At 34.3% G+C, this 18,992-nt stretch overlaps 1 protein-coding gene across 2 annotated transcripts in view; it reads left to right on the top strand.

The window, feature by feature from the left end:
- The window catches only part of LOC128214204 (ATP-binding cassette sub-family D member 3-like), a 55,632-nt gene that overhangs the window by 23,997 nt on the left and 12,643 nt on the right, over nt 1–18,992 (top strand). The window contains exons 3-6 of one of the 2 annotated variants that reach the window (XM_052920547.1): nt 12,933–13,023; nt 15,895–16,009; nt 17,853–17,889; nt 18,712–18,761. In XM_052920547.1, coding sequence (XP_052776507.1) covers nt 12,933–13,023; nt 15,895–16,009; nt 17,853–17,889; nt 18,712–18,761 — 293 coding nt within the window. Of the gene's footprint in view, nt 1–12,932; nt 13,024–15,374; nt 15,403–15,894; nt 16,010–17,852; nt 17,890–18,711; nt 18,762–18,992 lie in introns of those variants that run through there. The other variant, XM_052920548.1, reaches the window with a different exon arrangement.

Raw genomic sequence — 18,992 nt, 5'->3', positions numbered from 1 at the left:
TGTTTGTCAAACATTATGCACCCCCCGAGCGCCATGTTGTGAGGATTATATGGACAATTGAATGGAATATGCATGGACTGAAATGACAGCTGATTTGTCACTGACATTGGATGTCGTTGAGGCAGTTTTAAGATTATGACCATTCAAAGTGTGAGGACAGAGTGTGTTATGACCATGACCTTTGACTCTATGACCTCAAAATCCATCGGAGTCATCAGCTGGTCACCAAAAAAAATTAATTTCTTTTGTTCAAAGTCACTGTGACCCGATGACCCCTAAAATCATAAGGGGTCATCTACAGGTCAGACACAACTTCAAGTCAAGTTTGAGGGCCATGAGTGCAGACTTGTCGAGTTATCACTCGAAACATTTTTGCATTCAAGGTCACTTTGCATTCAAGGTCACTGTGAACTTGACCTTTGACCCAATGACTCCTAAAATCAATGAGGGTCATCTCCTGGTAAGGCCCAACTTCCATGTCAAGTCTGATGATCAAAGGCTCAGGCATTGTTGAGATATCACTGGTAGAAGATTTGTTAACTTTTTTGCGTTTAAAGGTGACCTTGACCTTTGACCCCTTAAATCAATAGGGGTCATCTACTGGTCAGGCCCAACCTCCAAATCAAGTATGAGGGGCATGGGTGCAGGCATTGTTGAGTTATCACTTTGACAACCTATTATCATTCTAGGTCACTTTGACCTTTGGCCCAATGACCCCTAAAATCAATAGGGGCCATCTACTGGTCAGGCCCAACCTCCAAGTAAAGTTTGAGGGCCATGGTTCAGGCATTGTCGAGTTACCACTTGGACAACCTTTTACCATTCAAGGTCATTGTGACCTTGACCTTTGGTTCAATGAGCCCCAAAAACATTAGGGGTCATCTACTGGTCAGGCCTAACCTCCAAGTCAAGTTTGAGGGCCATGGGTGCAGGCATTGTCGAGTTATCACACAGACAACCATTTACCTTTCAAGGTCACTGTGACCTTGACCTTTGGCCCGATGACCCCCAAAAACATTAGGGATCATCTACTGGTCAGGCCCAACCTCCGAGTCAAGTATGAGGGCCATGGGTGCAGACATTGTCGAGTTATCACACGGACATTCTTTTACCATTAAAGGTCACTGTGACCTTGACCTTTGACCCTAAAATCAATAGGGGTCATCTACTTGTCAGGCCCAACCTTCATGTCAAGTTTGATGACCATACGTCCAGGAATTGTTGAGTTATCACTCGGACAAGCTTTGGTCTACCGATAGACCAACCAACCGACCAATCAACCGACATGTGCAAGCAATATACCCCTCTCCTCCGAAGGGGGGCATAATATTTATAGATTAAAACCTTTCTTCTACTACATTGCATATTTTGCTTTTGTAAACTGATGTGCAACTTGAAAGCATACCTGTGCACTACACAGGTGACCTATGAAAGAAGTTGGTCTCCAGTCAGATGACAACTGAAACAAATGAATGTTTGTGTTATAAAGTTTCACTTACGTAAAGATAGGTCCCATGAAGTTTTTAAGAATGTCAACAAGTTATCCCGTCATAAAAACTTTCAGCATGTCCAGTTTAAATTAAAATATCAAATTGCTGACTAAAGTACATTGTAAGTCCCTTAGAAAACTTACCATTCGTTTTCTGCCTGGCTCAAAGTCATCTTCAATCTCTGTGAAAGAAAATCAATTATTGTTTCATTAATATCTATCATGTACGAAATCCTGAACTTCTCTATTCTCATAAAAAGGTAGTGTACATGTACTTTCTTGCAAGTATATGTACTTATTATAACCTTTGAAATGAACATGACTTTAAAAATCACACTCGCATAAAAGTTTTAATTTGCGCTTATATCAGAGCATAGAAAAATTACAATGTTGATGTTAAATATTAGTACATATGATATATTTATGTCAATGTTCATTACAAACCCATTTTTACCTGTCATGGACTTTTCTGGAGTGAGTCCTCTTGAAAACTTTCGCTTTCTACTTGCTCTTGTTTCCACTCTGTCATTCCCATTATCTTGTTTGCTCATTAAGTTATTTTCATATGGCCGATCATTTCTTATGTTTACTTCAACGGGGACTTCCTGTGTGTCCATTTCAACATTATTCTCATCCTGTTTTATTGTTTTAGACCCATTTGTTGTTGTAGATTTTAAAATTTCACTTGAATTTTCTTTGTTCGACTCATTGCTGGAATCGTCAGTTTCTGCAACTTCACTGGACTCACAATTGGATCTACATGAAAGATTCTCTTGTGTACAGGTGATGTCTATCTTTTTTTCTATGTTTCGCAGAGCAACCGTTCTCTTCAATCTTTGTGAAGCAGAGGCCAAGATTAGCCTCAACTTTGCCGCATCACATTTTTCAATAATGGGTTTCTTTTCTTGTACAAAGTCAGTCAGTGCTTTATTTCCCGTCGTGTGCCCCGAGTCTTTTGTGATGTTAGTTAAAGGATTGTTCTGGTTTATGACTGGTTTGAAAAAGGAAGTTATTCTGGACATTTTTGCTGCAGACTCTTGTAACAATCTGTAAGCTAAAAACAACAACAAAAAGTTAAAGTAGGTGCAGAGGAAAGGTCCCAGTATTGGTGCTAATTAAGGAGTCATTAATACATGATATGAATCTTCCTTTTAATACACACTTGCCTTTTTCCAAGACCAATTGTGTTTATTGCATTCATTCTTTGAATCTAATCTATTGTTATAAATTAAAGAGGAAACCTTTAGGCAAAGTAGATATGCAAATTTACACAAAAACTTACGCTTAGATTCAGTCCTGGTAGGTTTATTTGGAGTCTGCACATTTTCTGAAGATTCCTTTGTTGCCAAGTCATTTTGTACGTCCTTCTTGACCAACTCCTTTGAGCTTTCCTCGTTAATTCCATGTGGTGGTTCACCAGTACATGTTTCTTTTGAAGGTCGCCTCTTTGGGATCAGTGACTTCCATGCTGGAGACTTATCTGTTAATTCTTGTCTCATAGATTTACGACTCCCTGTTACAACATTATTCTCCAACATTTTGTTTGTCAAATTATTCTCATTCACTTGCTCCACTGCGGAAGAGCGAGATATCGCAGATAACTGGTTTTTCAGAGGGCTTTGCATGATCAATTTCTTCAAATTAACACTGACAGATTTATCAAGTTTGTATGAAGACTTGCAGGAAGTTGGACTTGACCAATCACTTCCCTTCAATTGTGACGATGGCATTGATGACACTGGCGATGGCGGAGTAGAGATTTCAGTTGGTGCTGCTGGAGATGAGGTGCTAGTGTCTATTGCTGTACTGCTAGTTACAGTCCAAGTCCTGGTTGACTCGGAATGTAATCTGGTCTGAGTTGAGCAGCTGCAGTCTGTTAGATTCTGCGTTGTTTGTTTTGTAAGGAAACTTGCTGCCTGGAAAATGGCACCAGGATAAATATCTAGACCATCGCTGGCCTCTTGTCCATGCGTCAACAGAGAGAATAAAGAACTATGGAAAAAGTATTGAGCACTATTTTATACAAATGTACTCCAAAACCCAGCATAAAGCTTTACAAATTTGTTTATGTTAATTTCACTTAATAGTTTGTGGAACATTTACTTTTCACACACACTTAAGATCTTCAACTGAGCATATTACCAATATTAAATGTAACTGTACTTTTCAACAACTTGATATTGTTTAACACATTTGGATTACACCTGCAGTACCTGATGAGTAAGCTGATCAGACTGTGACCATGGAGTGATATTGTGAGGGGAGTCAAGTAGGCTTGAGGGTGATCCAAGCCTGGACTGGTTTACTGTTCTGGAGGTGTTGGTAGATGAGGGTCCAGTATGGTGGGTCAGGGTAGATAGGCCTTGGGGGGAGTCGGAAATGCCTGATGTAGCCCTAGGGCCGTTAGGGGTATGCTGTGTGGAGGAGCTAGACGTCTCTGAGTATAATATTATTTCTATTAGGAGTATTTTTCTATTAGGAGTATTTTTAATCTTAAAATTAAACAGCCATTTATTTACACCGATGCAAAATAATTCTATTTAATTCAATGCTATTTGACTTGTAGTAATTTTGCAGGCCTAGTTTGCTTTTTCTTAATACATTATGTAGCTGTATGTAATTGTGCAATACCAGTTATGGAAGTCTGTGACTCTGCCAGGAAGGAGTTGTCGTTGGTCTGCTGGCTGTCGTTGGGTGTGGTCGGACCAAGCTGTACCAGATAGTCCATGATATCCGGCTGTGGGTCCTGAAATAGGCATCATATAAGGACTTGTTAAGAATAATAAAAGTTCATAATTCATGCCTGTTTTTATCAGTAATAATGAGTGTTTTACAGAATTAACAGATTATTGTTTTTCAAATAAAGCAGATAACAAGTAAAATTTGAATTGTTTTCAACACATACCTCAAGAACTTCATGAACAATTCAAAAAGTTGATGGAAAAATAATGATGTATAATGATACATTATTGACTCTCAAACCTAACACAACAAGCGAACCTTGATGAGGAAGTCCCCAACGTACTCCGGCCTTAAACACAGCACCCCATGCTCGAATAGCTTGCTGACAGCAGCCACAGAGTTCTCACTCACAATGCAATAGCCAATGTAATTTGCCATTTTTTCTGGGTTTCGAAGAGGGAAAGTGATGTTATATAACTCAGCCCCTCCTGAATGCAGCAATCTGAAATATATCATATCATAACATTTTGGCATTAATGTGTCACAACCATTTCACCAAGAATTGAAAAACTGCTTGTCAAGTAAATAACTTCATGATCTTATTATAATTATTTCTAGGAATTTTGTGAAAAACAGAAGTAAATGGAATCTTAAATGAAATGCATTCTTGTTTTTATTTTTAAAGTCCTAAACATGAAGACCAAAGAATTATCAGTTCATAAATGGCCATTTATACAATCTTGCTGCTCATTGAAATGAAAAAGAATTCAAGGTGACACAGTACCTTTTAATGACCTTTGCCCTCTTTGGTCCAGTGACAACAGCAACCCTCCACCCAGAAAATGCACCTATCTCCGCTCCCAGTAGAAACCGCCATCTCCTACTGGCATAAGCCAGCTCCTCATCAACTACAATGTAAACTATCACCATCAACATTTTAAACTAACTTCCGCAACAGCTGATTCTTTTCAATTATCATTGTGCAAGATGATGCAAATTGTCTATTGCAAATACCAAGTTTTATGATAATATCTTTAACCAATTTTGTGTTATTGCATTTAAATGCTAATGAAACTAACATGAACAGCACAAAGGCTATGACAATACCTAGACTTTGAAAGATGGAAGGCAAGCTAATAACGATTGATTTCAAGTTATATACTTGAAACACAAAACCCTTTTAAGACCTCAAATATGTATTTCCAGTCATAATGTTTCCTTGAATCAATAAAACCCAACTCTCATCAAACATTACCTTTCGGATGCAACATTGGCAATAGATTAACTGCAGGGTTGAATACTTACTATATCCAGAAAGGATAGCTAACATGTAAAATCAAGTACCAGGTATTCCTTTCTCAAGTCAGGTGTCACTTAAATATTTTTAACAGTTTTGCTACAAAATGTTTTATTCCTTATGTTAGTATGGGCTTTTTAGCATTCTTTGCCGTAAGTGTTGTACCAGTATTTTCCCAAACAGGGACTGCTAGGTTGTTTCATGTTCTTTAAGTTTCATACAATGTAAAATACACAAAATACTAACAGAGCATGACAATGCTTCCAGAACAAAACAGATGACTTAAATGCTGCACACATGTATGTAATATTCTGAATGAAATGCTGTGTATGAAATTTTGTGTATGAAATGCTGTGTATGAAATATTGTGTATGAATTGCTGTGTATGAAATGCTACAAGTATGAAATGCTATGAGCTCATGTGTGAAATCCATGGGTTATGCTAAATGTTTCAATTTTACCAAAATGTGATGTTTATATAAATATTGTATGTTTAATATGAGCAAAAATCCAATGTCAACATATCCATAAATTTCAACCAAGGACAATTTTAAATAATCTAAATTATTCAAATGATTGCATCCAAAACTTTGAAATTGAAAGATGACATTCCTAACGGTATACAATATATTGCTCCCTGTGCAAAATAATCGATCTCTCTGTTTGAAGATTATGGTGTCTGGACAGGATATCTGACATGGAGGTTCTGGGTCATGATTACAAACAGTATCAAGTCTAAGTCTAGACACAGACAAGTACGGTACTTACATTTAATTACAAAGAATCATCTTAATTTCATTTAATTTAGAAAAATACAAATATTTATGTAAATAATGGTACAATTTCAAGTAGTTATAAAGTTCAGCAAATTTCAAGATCAATACAAAACATGAAGGAAAGTTAAAAAGAAAGAAAGACTTGCACTTTGGCTACTTAAGTTTGGACTTAAGCCTGTTCATAATCGTGGCCCATGGTCTCACTCCATAAGAATTAGTGTCATTAAGGATCCAGGGACAACATTAGTGTCAAATGCTGCCACTGTTATTCAAAACATACCGCCCGGTCCATTGATAACCCTGTCAGCGCACCACTCGTACTGTTCCTCGTCCAGGAAGACACCGGCTGCCAGGGAGTCGCGTACATAAGACGGGTGGAGAGCCCACTTGCCCGTCGCACATGCTCCAAGGTATTTTTCTGATCGTGACAGCTTTCCCAGAATTATATGGCTGCTAGTTGTCCGGAATTCCTTATAACAACAATATGGTTGTTGAGATTATACAAATATTTAAAAGGTCTGATTAAGTATTTTCTGACACAACAGGTCACAGGTCTAAGGATGGATATTTTTCACAATGCATGAGCTAACATTAGGAAAAGTATGAATTCAAGCTTTGACTAATACAGTAAGCAAAATTGTTTTAAATATATGTAAAAGTATAAGGCAATCATTTTTACTATTGACAAAAAAACAATTCAATAAAAGAATAATTAACCACAGATTTCAAAATAATTGATACGTAATTGTCTTTTATATTGCATAATTATGTATATGACTTTTTTGTATTCATTTCATAAAAATCCAAACTGCCTCATTCGATGGGAAGACAACCAGCTTGAAAGTCAGGGCTTTTTCAGCCCATTTTGGAAATAGACCCTAGACATTTTGGGAAAATTTGCGTCATGAAATATGCCCAAATGATTTAATAGGGAAATTTTGGAGTTAAAAGAACAAGCTCCTCAGTCTTCTGCGAATGAGGAAATTATTAGAAATATTAGTTTCTTTTCCCTTTCAAAAGACCTGAATGTCTGAGATATCAATTCTTCAATGGAGTGTATCGTAAATATCTATTGCAATAAATCTTGACAGATAATATTTCATACTGATCGGGATTTTTTTTTTAGGAAGATTGGGAAAACTTTCATATATTTTGCTTTGGGAATGGGTCTGATAGTCCGACCTGTGGGTACTATAGAAAAAGGCCTGAATGTCAGTGCAATATTTATTGCACTGCTAACAAACATGCATATACATCTTATTTTTCAGAATTTACCTGACAATCCAGGACACTGCCACCAAGCTGGTTAATAGTTTTGCTCAAAGTCTTTCTTTCTTCAGCATCGAAGCCAGACAGAAGGAAGACCTTTTTGTCAGGTTGAGCAATGGATGACCTCCTTCGTGACATATCAGCATGATATAGATGCCGCTTTAAAGCTGAACTTGATGTTACAAAATAGCTGATTCTGTTCCCATTACAACTGAAATGTTAAGATAGATTTAATTAAGGAAAGACAAAAACATCGTATTGGTACACATTGGTTTATATTTATGGACTAAGAAATCTATCAAATACATGTAGTAAGTATCATGTCTGATGTCACCAAGTGTGTGCATTCCTGTTTATTGCCTCTTTGTCATCGCAGGGTGTGACCACAGAGAGCACAGAGGGCCTATGTATGAATCTACTACATAATTTCCATTAAAAATCAACCCATTGGCATCATAAATGACAGTCAGTTTAACTCATCCATTTGGCATACAAGTGGAAGATGTTGAGACAGGCAACTTTAACTCATATATGGAAGTGTGTGAAGATATTAAGACAGGGCTATTGAAAAAGTTCATGGACTAAGAGGGCACACTTTTCCTTCTTAGAAGCGTACAGACTATTTTGAGTGAAGTCCTTGTCGGAAGAAAATAAAATAACTATTTTGTAGTCAAAACCATTCAGAGATATCTAAAATGGAAAACACTCTGAATTTTGGGACATCACCATTTACATTTTACATTGAATGCGAGAGAAAATTGATTCACATTATAAAGCATAATTATCAGTATGGAATCATCAAACAACTACACCCCCAGCGCACTTTGGTACCAAAAGACCCTCAGCCAAATCATGATGAAGCCATTGGACTCCATCATTTCTATCTCCAAATTAAAGAAGACAGTTTATATAAGAGAAGCCCTGAAAAAAAAAACTTTTAAAAAACCCGAGAGCGCATTGATTGACTATCATCCAATACCCTGGCACTTTTCCATGAAAGTATGTATACAAAGGTGTTAAACATCGCAAAAATACAGTATGACACACATCAATTAATTTAAAAATGAAAATGTGCATACTGCATCAATGATAACAGTTCACATTTCATGCACATTATAGATTTCCTGGTATTTTTCTTAGTGTATAATATCTTGAAGAATAAGGTGTTACACCAAAAACGACTGTCTCAGTGAAATTCAAATGTAAAGATGACTTTGTGAGGTTTTAAGAAAGACTCCGATATTGAAGAAGCTAATTAAATGCATATTGAAACCCACATCAACAAAACTTATCCAGGTCACATTAACGCTTGAAAACAAGTGCACAGACAATATCGGTATCAATAGGGCACAGGTAGACCAGTTGACAGGGGTGCCGTAATCCAAAGGCGATGACAAAACTGTAATTTGATATAAACACAAATGCGAAATGGCAGAAATTACACAAAACGGCGATTAAGACCATTTCACAGATCACCCACTGGCTTGTTTCATTCAGTTGCGCTGCTTGGCTTCTCAAGTCTGCCATAGTCATTAATTCATAAAAAAACTTATCGATGGCCATTGAGGTGGACTACTGGATAGTCTTATAATTGTACATGGACATATTTTTTTATATGGCAAACTACTCATGTACAAATTCTTTTAAAGCCATTTTTGGCCAGTTGTTTCGTTTGGGATTCTAGATTAAAGCATATTATGTCAATAAAAGATCATAAACACAAGCTAAATTACCTATTAATGTTATTTCATATGTGTTCCTTGAACAAAAAAATCAAAATACAATAAACAATTATGAGTGTAAGGTGTCTCTCATTCCTTTCTGTCAAAACATAACGGTATGTACATGTACATAAAAGTGATGAAGCAGACAACAGTTGTGTATGCAGTTCATATACGCAAAACTGTTGTCTTTTTCATTTGGGTGCTTTTCAAAATAATGAGGCTTTTTCTTTTATCTCTCCTAACTTTTATTCCTTTCACTTTTTGGAAGTGTTTTCAGGCACATTATGAGCCAATCAATCTTGTTAAGAAAATTGTTGAGTCTCAAATGGATGGCTCAAACAGCATAAAAGTTGTGTAAGAATATGTTGCTAAATTTGTCCCCTGTGCACACAAAAAAGTATGACATTTTACATGAAGACCTTTATTCAAATGTGTTTTATTTTTTGAAACTGAATCATATAGTATATTGGTATTGTTTTTTATGTAACTGAACCCTTTCTCATTTAAAAAAAACATACTTCAAATAAAAAAAATATGTATAAACTTACATTCATAACACCCCCATTCATTTAAAAAAGAAGATAGAATATTCAATTCACATTGAGAACACTACCATTCCATTTAAGCACTATTTATATAAAATTACTATGTCATTTTAATAACTTTAACCTGTCAGCTTTATATAAATGACATAGTTTTATTATTTCATACATTATTTTGTCCCTAACTCAGATGCATGTCTTATTACTCCAAAATGTCCCCTGTGCACCTTTTCGGTTGTTAGTTGTCAGATTTCTATAATTTCTTCAATAAAATGATATTCTGCTGTATTTCCCTGAAAAGAAAGTTACAACAAATGCAAAAACAGTTTTCAGCCTCTCACATACAGAGATTTGAAGCATATGCATGGTTTAAAGTAATGTCCCCTGTGCACCCTGTTTTAGCAGATTTCAATAAATGTCATAACTGACAAATATGGTGCTATTTCCACATTCTGAGAAGTGTGTATGTTATATTTAGGCATCACTTGATAGTTTAGCAACTTGATTGTAAGCGTGTTATAAATGCTTTTATTTATTATTTAATTATAAAGCCATTAAATGTTTACTTTTAAAGTTTTATTAAATTAATTTAAATACAGTTTCAATATTGAGGCACATAAGATAACATATTTTGTTTAAATATTCTATTTTGATTTTATCATAACAATTAAAAAAACTTTGAATCAAATTGAAATTATTCAGGTCATGCTTTTATATGTGCAAGGTATTATATGCTTCAATTCAGTGCACAGGGGACATTTTTTATATGGATAGCACATATACCAGATAATAATTCTGCACAGGAAATAAGTACCCTAGTGGAAAAGCTTGTAGTTAAGCTTCCTTTTCCAAAGAGATCACATAGAAAATATGAAAATAAATGAAGAAAAGACTGATGAAAACATTAACACAATGAAGTCTAGGAAGCGCAGAGAATGACTTAGGAAAGGTCAAAAGTTGCAGAAAATGTATGACAGAGATCAAGAAACTCAGAGAAAAAGAGCAGAATTTGCCAGGTATTGCTCAAACCCTAAGAAAGAGGACAAATAAATCCTATATATGATTTACAAATAAAAGAAAAGGAGAAACTAAAGAAGCAGGGGCAGAGAAGAAATAAAATGAAGAGAAATGAGAAAACAATAAAAGTCCAGAAAATGACAGACAAAATAAAAGGAGAAAGGTTAAAATGAGAAGGTATGAACACACACAGTTGAAGCAGCATCAGTTCAGAAAAAGCACAACATGCAAAACAACCCCTTCAGAGGGATTCCATGGCATGGGCCTCCACAATTAACCATCTGGTAAACCGAAGTGAAGGTCTTAAAATAAGTCATGTTGTAGAAAATTACACAAATGGTGACGTCTTGTCAGTCATAGTCATAAGAAAAATAGGCACACCAACTAAATCAGGAAAAAATTAAAAAGGCAGCTAGTATACACAAGCAATGATAAGAATATGTGGAGTTGCAAGAAAAGTCTTTGGCAATTTGAGCCCTAAAAATGGACCATGTCAAAATGTCATGTAAAACCATGTCAAAGCCAGGTGAACTTAAATCCTTGTGAAAACCAAAAGTTGAGAATTTTCTTGAATTTAATTCTTGAATAATGCCTAATAAAACAGATACTATTCTATTATTGAGTAGGATGCCAAAGGCAAAGAGGCATCTTTTAATTTAGACATGTTCACAAAAGTGAACAGTTAATGGTAACAGGTGCACTCTGTGGACATATTTTATTCCATTGATTAGAAATTTAGTTGTGTAGGCTCTAATGTTATCTTTCAAACATTTACAGTATTGTTTCAAGCTTTACTGAAAGTACAGTCCCTCTTATTGTAGAAATGTTTACCAGGAAAAGTTAAGTTACAAAAATAATTACATTTATTATTAAAAAATATTACTTGCATTATGATTTGTCGCCTGTGCACCCTTTCCATTACATAACAAAGTACTAAACATGTATGAATTCTAGTACTTTATATTACCATTGATGATATTTTCTTATTTTGGGACTCTCTTTGAAGTAGTAAATGTTATATATATGTGACTGTTTGCTGTAAGTTGTTCTCTTAGCCATTATTTTCCATTTGCGTCATTACATACTGTTGAATTACATACTGTTGAATTTTGAAGAAATTGTTGTGAAAAATGTGATACTGAAGAAATTTTGAGGAATACACTCTAACATATACACAGAAATGTCTTAAGTTGATCAAAAATAATGTTTTTATTAACATAAAAGTGAATATAAATGCATATTATATTGGCTTTCGATATGTGTCCCCTGTGCACTGAAAAATAGTTCAATTTTGAAATGAAAAAATTTGGCAATTGTAAGTTACAATACATTCTTGAAATTTGGTATGTGGTCTATAAAGATGCATAAGGTGAAGTAAATGTAAATTTTCCCTTATTTAATTACAGCAAAAACTTTGTGAGGTAACAATTTATTTTTGGTTTCAAATTTAGACAAAATGTGCTGATTTTTTGGATTTTTCTTAAACAACTGAATTATTATGCACATGACTACACACAGGTACCAATTACTGATTATAAAATTCAGAAAAAGCATCTATATCTACACTAGGTTCTTGACATAGATCATCCATATTGTTAGAAATGTTTGCAATATTTGGATTAAGGTCAAAATATTTTTTTATTTGTATTTCCTGATACTTTCCCAAAGTTATTTCCGTGTAATTTGAAGTATTTACTTTTTGAATGTAAAATAGGTGACAATCATGAAAACTGGGTTTGAATTTACAACCCCTATGTCACACTTTTGCCCCATTATTTTGAAAAGCACCCATTTGAAGCTTTGTTACCGAATTTAAATTAAAAGGTATACCCTGTTTTTTATTAGATTTAATGCGAAATTGCTATCACCCCACACCACACCCCCTGTATTTTGACAGGTCCCGGACATTACGGACCAGACATAACGGACCATATCATATTTAGGGACATTACAGATCATAACTTGGGACATTACAGACCATGATTTACAATTTTACTCAGTTTGTTTTTACTTTATAACGTACCATATTTGTAGACAATACGGACCATGATATATAATTTAACTCAGTTTGTTTTAACATTATAACATACCATATTTCGGGACATTACGGACCATGATTTATAATTTTACTTACAGGTTGTCAATCTGTACGGAAGTCATTACCAAATTACAGGACATGAGGTCCTGCAATACAGTCTGCATTGCAGGACAGGACCAGTTTTTGTAGGTCCGAAAATTTTGTGTACATTTTAGTAATTCTAGTAAACCAGAGTGATGATGCTATGCGTATCATACCGTAAGATTTATCATTATCAAACCTCTGCTGAATGAGAATGATCTAAAACCCAAGAGTCAATGACTCTTGAGGTCTGTTTTCAAGAGTCAAAATCAGATCTTTAAGAGTCATTGTACGTTTTATTTCAAAATTCTTGGTCCTTCTTCATTAATAAAAGTTCTTATCTGTCATAAGATTGCATTGCAATGTACATGATTATCTATACTTTGTTTAATAGCTTCCGAAACTTAAATAAAAAAAAACAGTGAAACAGAAATCCATGTACTATTCGTTATGTAACCCTATGCATCCTTGTCAGAATTTTATATGCACCAGCGATTGTTTAGTTGAAACGAAATGTTTTCACTTGTACTTTCAGTTTCACTTTTAAGTTTTTCATTTTTTCCGGACGTCAATTTGTTTTCTGTGTTCCTAATTGCCAATATTTCAACATTGTTTTTATTTTTCATGAATGGCATAACAATAAAACCATTTTGTCATAGAACTTGACTCACAACGATTTACGCATTTCTTCTTTCACTTCCATTAAAATTGACAGGAAGTAAGCATGCACCTGTTTCCCGCGCTTTTTAGACCATGTGCTACTAAAAATGTTTATTTTTTTCTGTAACACATTAAGAACTAATACAAATATATTTTCAATTTCAAATAAGACAAGATGTACAAAAAAAGAAAACAAAATATATCTTAGCATTGTTAATAATCAAACCATCGTTATAAGCGAAAAAGCCGAAGATATCCGTTAATTTGCATAATGGGCGTAGTTATTACGTCATTGAGTTTGAGTTGGTATCCGGTCAGATTCCAGATCGATAATCACTTGTCACTTCGGCAGTTAATTGCTTTCGACTTTAAATGATTAAACAAACATTTATATATATACATGTAGAGCTTGCCTTGCGGCTCCTTTCAACTGATACTGACTCTTGCACTGGATTCTACCGGGTCAAAACTGACACATAGTACAAATTAATGATGCATCAATTTCGGGTCATTTACGATATCTGTGCGTCGAAACTGGGTCAATTGAAAGCCCTGAATTCATTTATGTTAGTTTGATCAAGTAAATATAGGTGAGTTAATTAAGTTAACAAGAAACACTTTAAACACATAATTATTAAACAACAGATTTTCCTAAAAAACTATTGCCGGACAAGTGGGCCTACAATATACCTGTGATTGCCGGACATCCCCATTTATTACTGGTGGGAGCCGAGGTCTGACGAATTTTCTTACACACATGGTTGTTTTAACTTTATAACGTACCATATTTGCGGACATCACAGGAAATGAATTATAATTTGTGCAGAACACAGTGATATGCTTAGGATTGGTATATTAGCTATAAAATTCATGTCTGAACTGGACGTTTACAGTTTTCATGACGAAGTGTGTTTGGGAAAGTTTCTTGTCAATTATACAATGATTAATGTATTGTATCCCATGACGTGACAAGAAGCCCATAAAATGTTGTGTTTTTTTTGTCATTTTCTGGATCAAGACTGATTTTACCTAGTCTAAAATAATAGACGTGTTATACGTGATTCTTCCAATCCCTAACGTCTAAACGGGAATGTGCAAAAAACGGGGGTGTTTTAAAAATATTGAAATTGTTTTAAGTGAAGTATTTTATGGTTGAAATTGATCATAAAGAGTTATATTCATATTTTACCATGTAAGTGAAATGTTATTTTGCACTAAACAAGCATTTAATGCATTAAAACAAGTTGTTTACCTTTCCAATAAAACGAAAGTTGACTGACACAGACAACAATTATGCGTAGGGGAACAACTCGATACAATCGTAATAGCTCGGCCTCCTCCGACAAAGCTTTGAGATAGACCTCGTTATACAATCGTAACAACTCGGCCATGGCCGAAATGTTCCGAGCGTTTTTAAAACTGTGCCCTAAAGCCTTGCAGGTGCCCTTCATGTATATATCGTTATGTTTGGAAAGAATGAACTGAAAAAAGCCGTCAAACTCATAATTATAAGTTGGATATTTATTTTTTTGTGTACTGAACTAATATAAAATAACATTATCTGGTAATATTTCTTGTTTTTATGATATTTTATATACGCTATATGCTTTAACCCCGAATCCTGATCGGAACAACTACCCACTTTTGATACTAAACAATTTGTACGTGAAGGATTTGCCATATCAAAAATCTAAAAAAAATCCATCAACGTACAATTATTTGGACTAGATTTTACCCAGCTGAGGCCACAGGCAACTATTTAAAGTAAGCCAGGGCAACTGTTGGGATCTGCATCATACATTCAAGTCTCTGTGATGCACAGTACACGTAAGACTATTACAAACTGGTACATGCCGTAAGGGTGAATCATAAAGACATATCTACGCAAAAATAATGGTCGTTTTAGTTAAAATGAACAGATGAAAAAAGTGTTTTACCCGCCATGTTGATATCTGTCTGATTTAATGAAACCGCGCCCGAATCCACTCTGATAGCTGAAAACGGGAACCAGTAAAATTCAATATTTTATTTGCTAATAGCGTAGTATAAAAGCGTTCTAGATCCTGACCGAAAAGGCTTTGCTATCAAAAGCCTCAACAAGAAACAATAAGAATGTTTTGTCACCGACTCAAATTCCTAGTAGAGAACTCTTGATATATTAATATTGTCAGTTTCGGTCTTAGAAAACAAAATTAAGTTGTGATTTGTAAAAGGCAACCAATTTAACAATTTTATTTTATGTTACAGATTACTGATTTTTCTATGCGTACTATTTTAAGCTATCGAAGTGCCGACATTTGCAACTCTCTTTTTTGACAGGACTGGACAAAATGGGGGTGATGAGTAAACTAACACCCCGAAATATGGCTTTGCCAACGGCTGTGGCCGTTGGTTTGTATGTAGTTTACAGAAACAGAGTTACCAAGAAACAGCTGTAAGTATCTCAAATGATTTTATGATAAAGTCCAGGTGGATATATCTCAAACTTATTTGTAACATGAGCGGGTGGAGAAACTGCTTGCACGCATGTCTTGTATTCCAGTCAGTTATGAAATATCTTTCAGTGTATTTTAAGTTTTAAGTTGTCAAACCGACTGTTGACCAAGACACCGATTATGTGTTCAGTTGCATTGTGAAAATCGCCCATATGTTATAAGGCTGTTCATACTAAATGTAAAAAACAAACAAACAACAATTATAAATGAATAAACAGTTACGTTTATTTTTACAAAAATGAATTTCCTAAACAAGCAACATTTAAATATGACAGTACATATTATGGCATAAGTCAGATTTAAGTTTCACAAAATCATGGATTGAGTGATGACATGATAGTCGAAATATAATGGTTGATAGTTGCAGGTAGCCATTTGGAACAATGGATTTTGATTATCCACAGTTGATTATCATCAAACTTTATTTATTTGCTGAACATTCATAAAATACATGTGTATAATATCAGTTGTTGAGAGATAACCTTATCAATTATATGCCTATAAATTCCCTTTTCAATATCCAACAGTAAAAGTACAGAACTCTTTATAGAAAAAGGGCATATCATGCTCCTCCTATATGATGCTAGTGCCTTGTGTTGAGTGATGTCTTTTACTCTGAGATTTTAAGATATTTACTGATGTATCAATAACAAATTATTTTAGGAACACAATGTGTCCTGTCTTGTTTGGTGTTTAAACATGCTATTTGTATTCACACAATGCACTCGATGTAAACCAAGACTTCAGAAAAGCATCGTATTGTAATATTCCCTACCAGTAGGCAAGAAGTTCTCGGACACTTTTTGAGGTTTAATTGTGATATTCTCTTGATTTTTGAAGATATCTGAAATAAAAAAATAAACTTAAGACCTTTTTCTGATAAAATAATGCCAAAAAAAGTGAAATTAAATAACCTCACTCCATTTTTGTAGGCTCTGATCAAGGTGTTCAAAAGGGGTCAAATTTTGACAGGAGTAGTTCTCGAACTCTTGGAAATAAACAACAAAATCAGTTCTTTTCAAGTCTTTTTGTAATATTTCAATCATGAAACTTATTAGGTATGTTTGGCATCTTGAGCTGTTTTGTGTCTGCACTTTTTTTCACAGTTTACTTGGTCTCACATGAGTTATGATCATTAGTAAAAAATGTTCCCAAGTTGGGAATCCCAACAATCATGTGTTGCATGTCAAATGATTTACACTTACACACATGAACATTCATATGTTTGTTGCTTTGCATGGGTTGTTCTGCACTGACCGGTCTAACAAGAGTGACTGTTGAATTAGTAAAGGAATGTCTGAAAAATATATGTCAAATTTGTGTCTGACTAGGCAGTGTTTGGGGGTATTCATTACCTCTGTAATATCCTTAATTTTGACTTCATTTGTGGATAACCATTTATCCTAGGAATTAAAAGTAGCATAACATACAAGAACATAAGTTTATCGCAGTGAAAGGCCTTCAATCCAAATTGCAATACTGATCTACAGAAGACAGAAAAATAAAAAAATATAATCATATTTATTCTTAGAAAAATGAAAACGTGGATTCTTTCCACCCTGAATTGTTTCTTCAGTTGGCATCAAATTTCTTGCCAAAATAATTTTGCTAAGTTACTTCATTGTTTTTTTTCTTCAAAAGAGAAATTACATATTGCCAATTTATTATTAGGGGGAAAAGTTTATGTTTTGTATTTCCTCCCCAAACTGGCCAGAAAAAAACAGACTGAATGTGTTTATTACACTTTTCTCTAGTTATAATTATTATGTATTTGTTTTGCAGGCGGACAGAAAAAGAAATCAAAGTAGTTGTGCATGAGGTATGAATTTTTGTTCTGAAAGACAGAAAAATAAAGGGAAAAAACACATAAGGTACAGCTACATTAAACATGTATGCTACAGATATTTAGAAAAAAAGCAACCATCTAATGTTATTGCCTTATAGGACAACTATGCAATTAACCCATATAGCTCTCAGCATACATATTTCAGTTAATTGTACCGGGTAACTAGATTTGAATTCAGACAGGCCATTTTGGGAAAAAGACCCTAGACATTTTGGGAAATTTTGCGTCGTGAAAATGCGGAAATTGGGAAATTTTACAGTGAAAAGAAAAAGCTGTCTAGTCTCCTGTGAATTAGGAAATGATTTAATATTAGTTTATTTTCCCTTTAAAAGACCCACAATTGCTGAAATATCAATCCTTGGGGTGTAAATATCTATTGCAATAAATCATGACAGATAATATTTCATATATATCTGAATGTGATGCAAATCAATGATTTCTGAGTTCAATTACCAAAAAAACTTCACATCACATAATTTATTAGGATGTTGAAAATGAACCAGTACAGGTAAAAAGAATTTAAAAAAACAAAACAAAAAAAAACATTTTTTTTTTATTTTTTTTTGGATTGGGACTTTTTTCTGTTGATTGGGAAAAATATCTTATATTTTGCTTTGGGAATGGGTCCGATAGTCGGACCCGTGGGTACTATAGAAAAAGCCTTGTCAGATCATTTATTAATTATTATGGTCTTATCTCAGAGTGTTTGGAACTTGTCTGTTAATAGTTTTTTCAATCTTGTTTAAGCTGGCAGTCATGTATTTACAATGTATATAATATTATTTCATATTGTAGAAGACAGGAAAGAAAGCTGAAAAGGCAGCTGTGGATATGGTGTTTGTGCGGTAAGAATATTGAGACTTTGCATTGTCAATACTTATTAGATGATTTTAAAAGTCATTGTATTTCTCGTGTCTACATCATTCTACATTGTAAGAAATTCTGATTTTAAAACCTTTCCCTGAATATCTGCATTCATCTGTAAAAATTGGTATGTATCCCCCCTCAAAAATATAAATGAAATAAAAACAAGCCTGCTTTTATACATGTAAAATATTGTAAAAGACTTTATTTAT

This window comes from Mya arenaria, chromosome 13 (assembly GCF_026914265.1).
Source record: "Mya arenaria isolate MELC-2E11 chromosome 13, ASM2691426v1".
Taxonomy (NCBI): domain Eukaryota; kingdom Metazoa; phylum Mollusca; class Bivalvia; order Myida; family Myidae; genus Mya; species Mya arenaria.
This window is presented reverse-complemented; position numbering and strand designations above follow the sequence as displayed.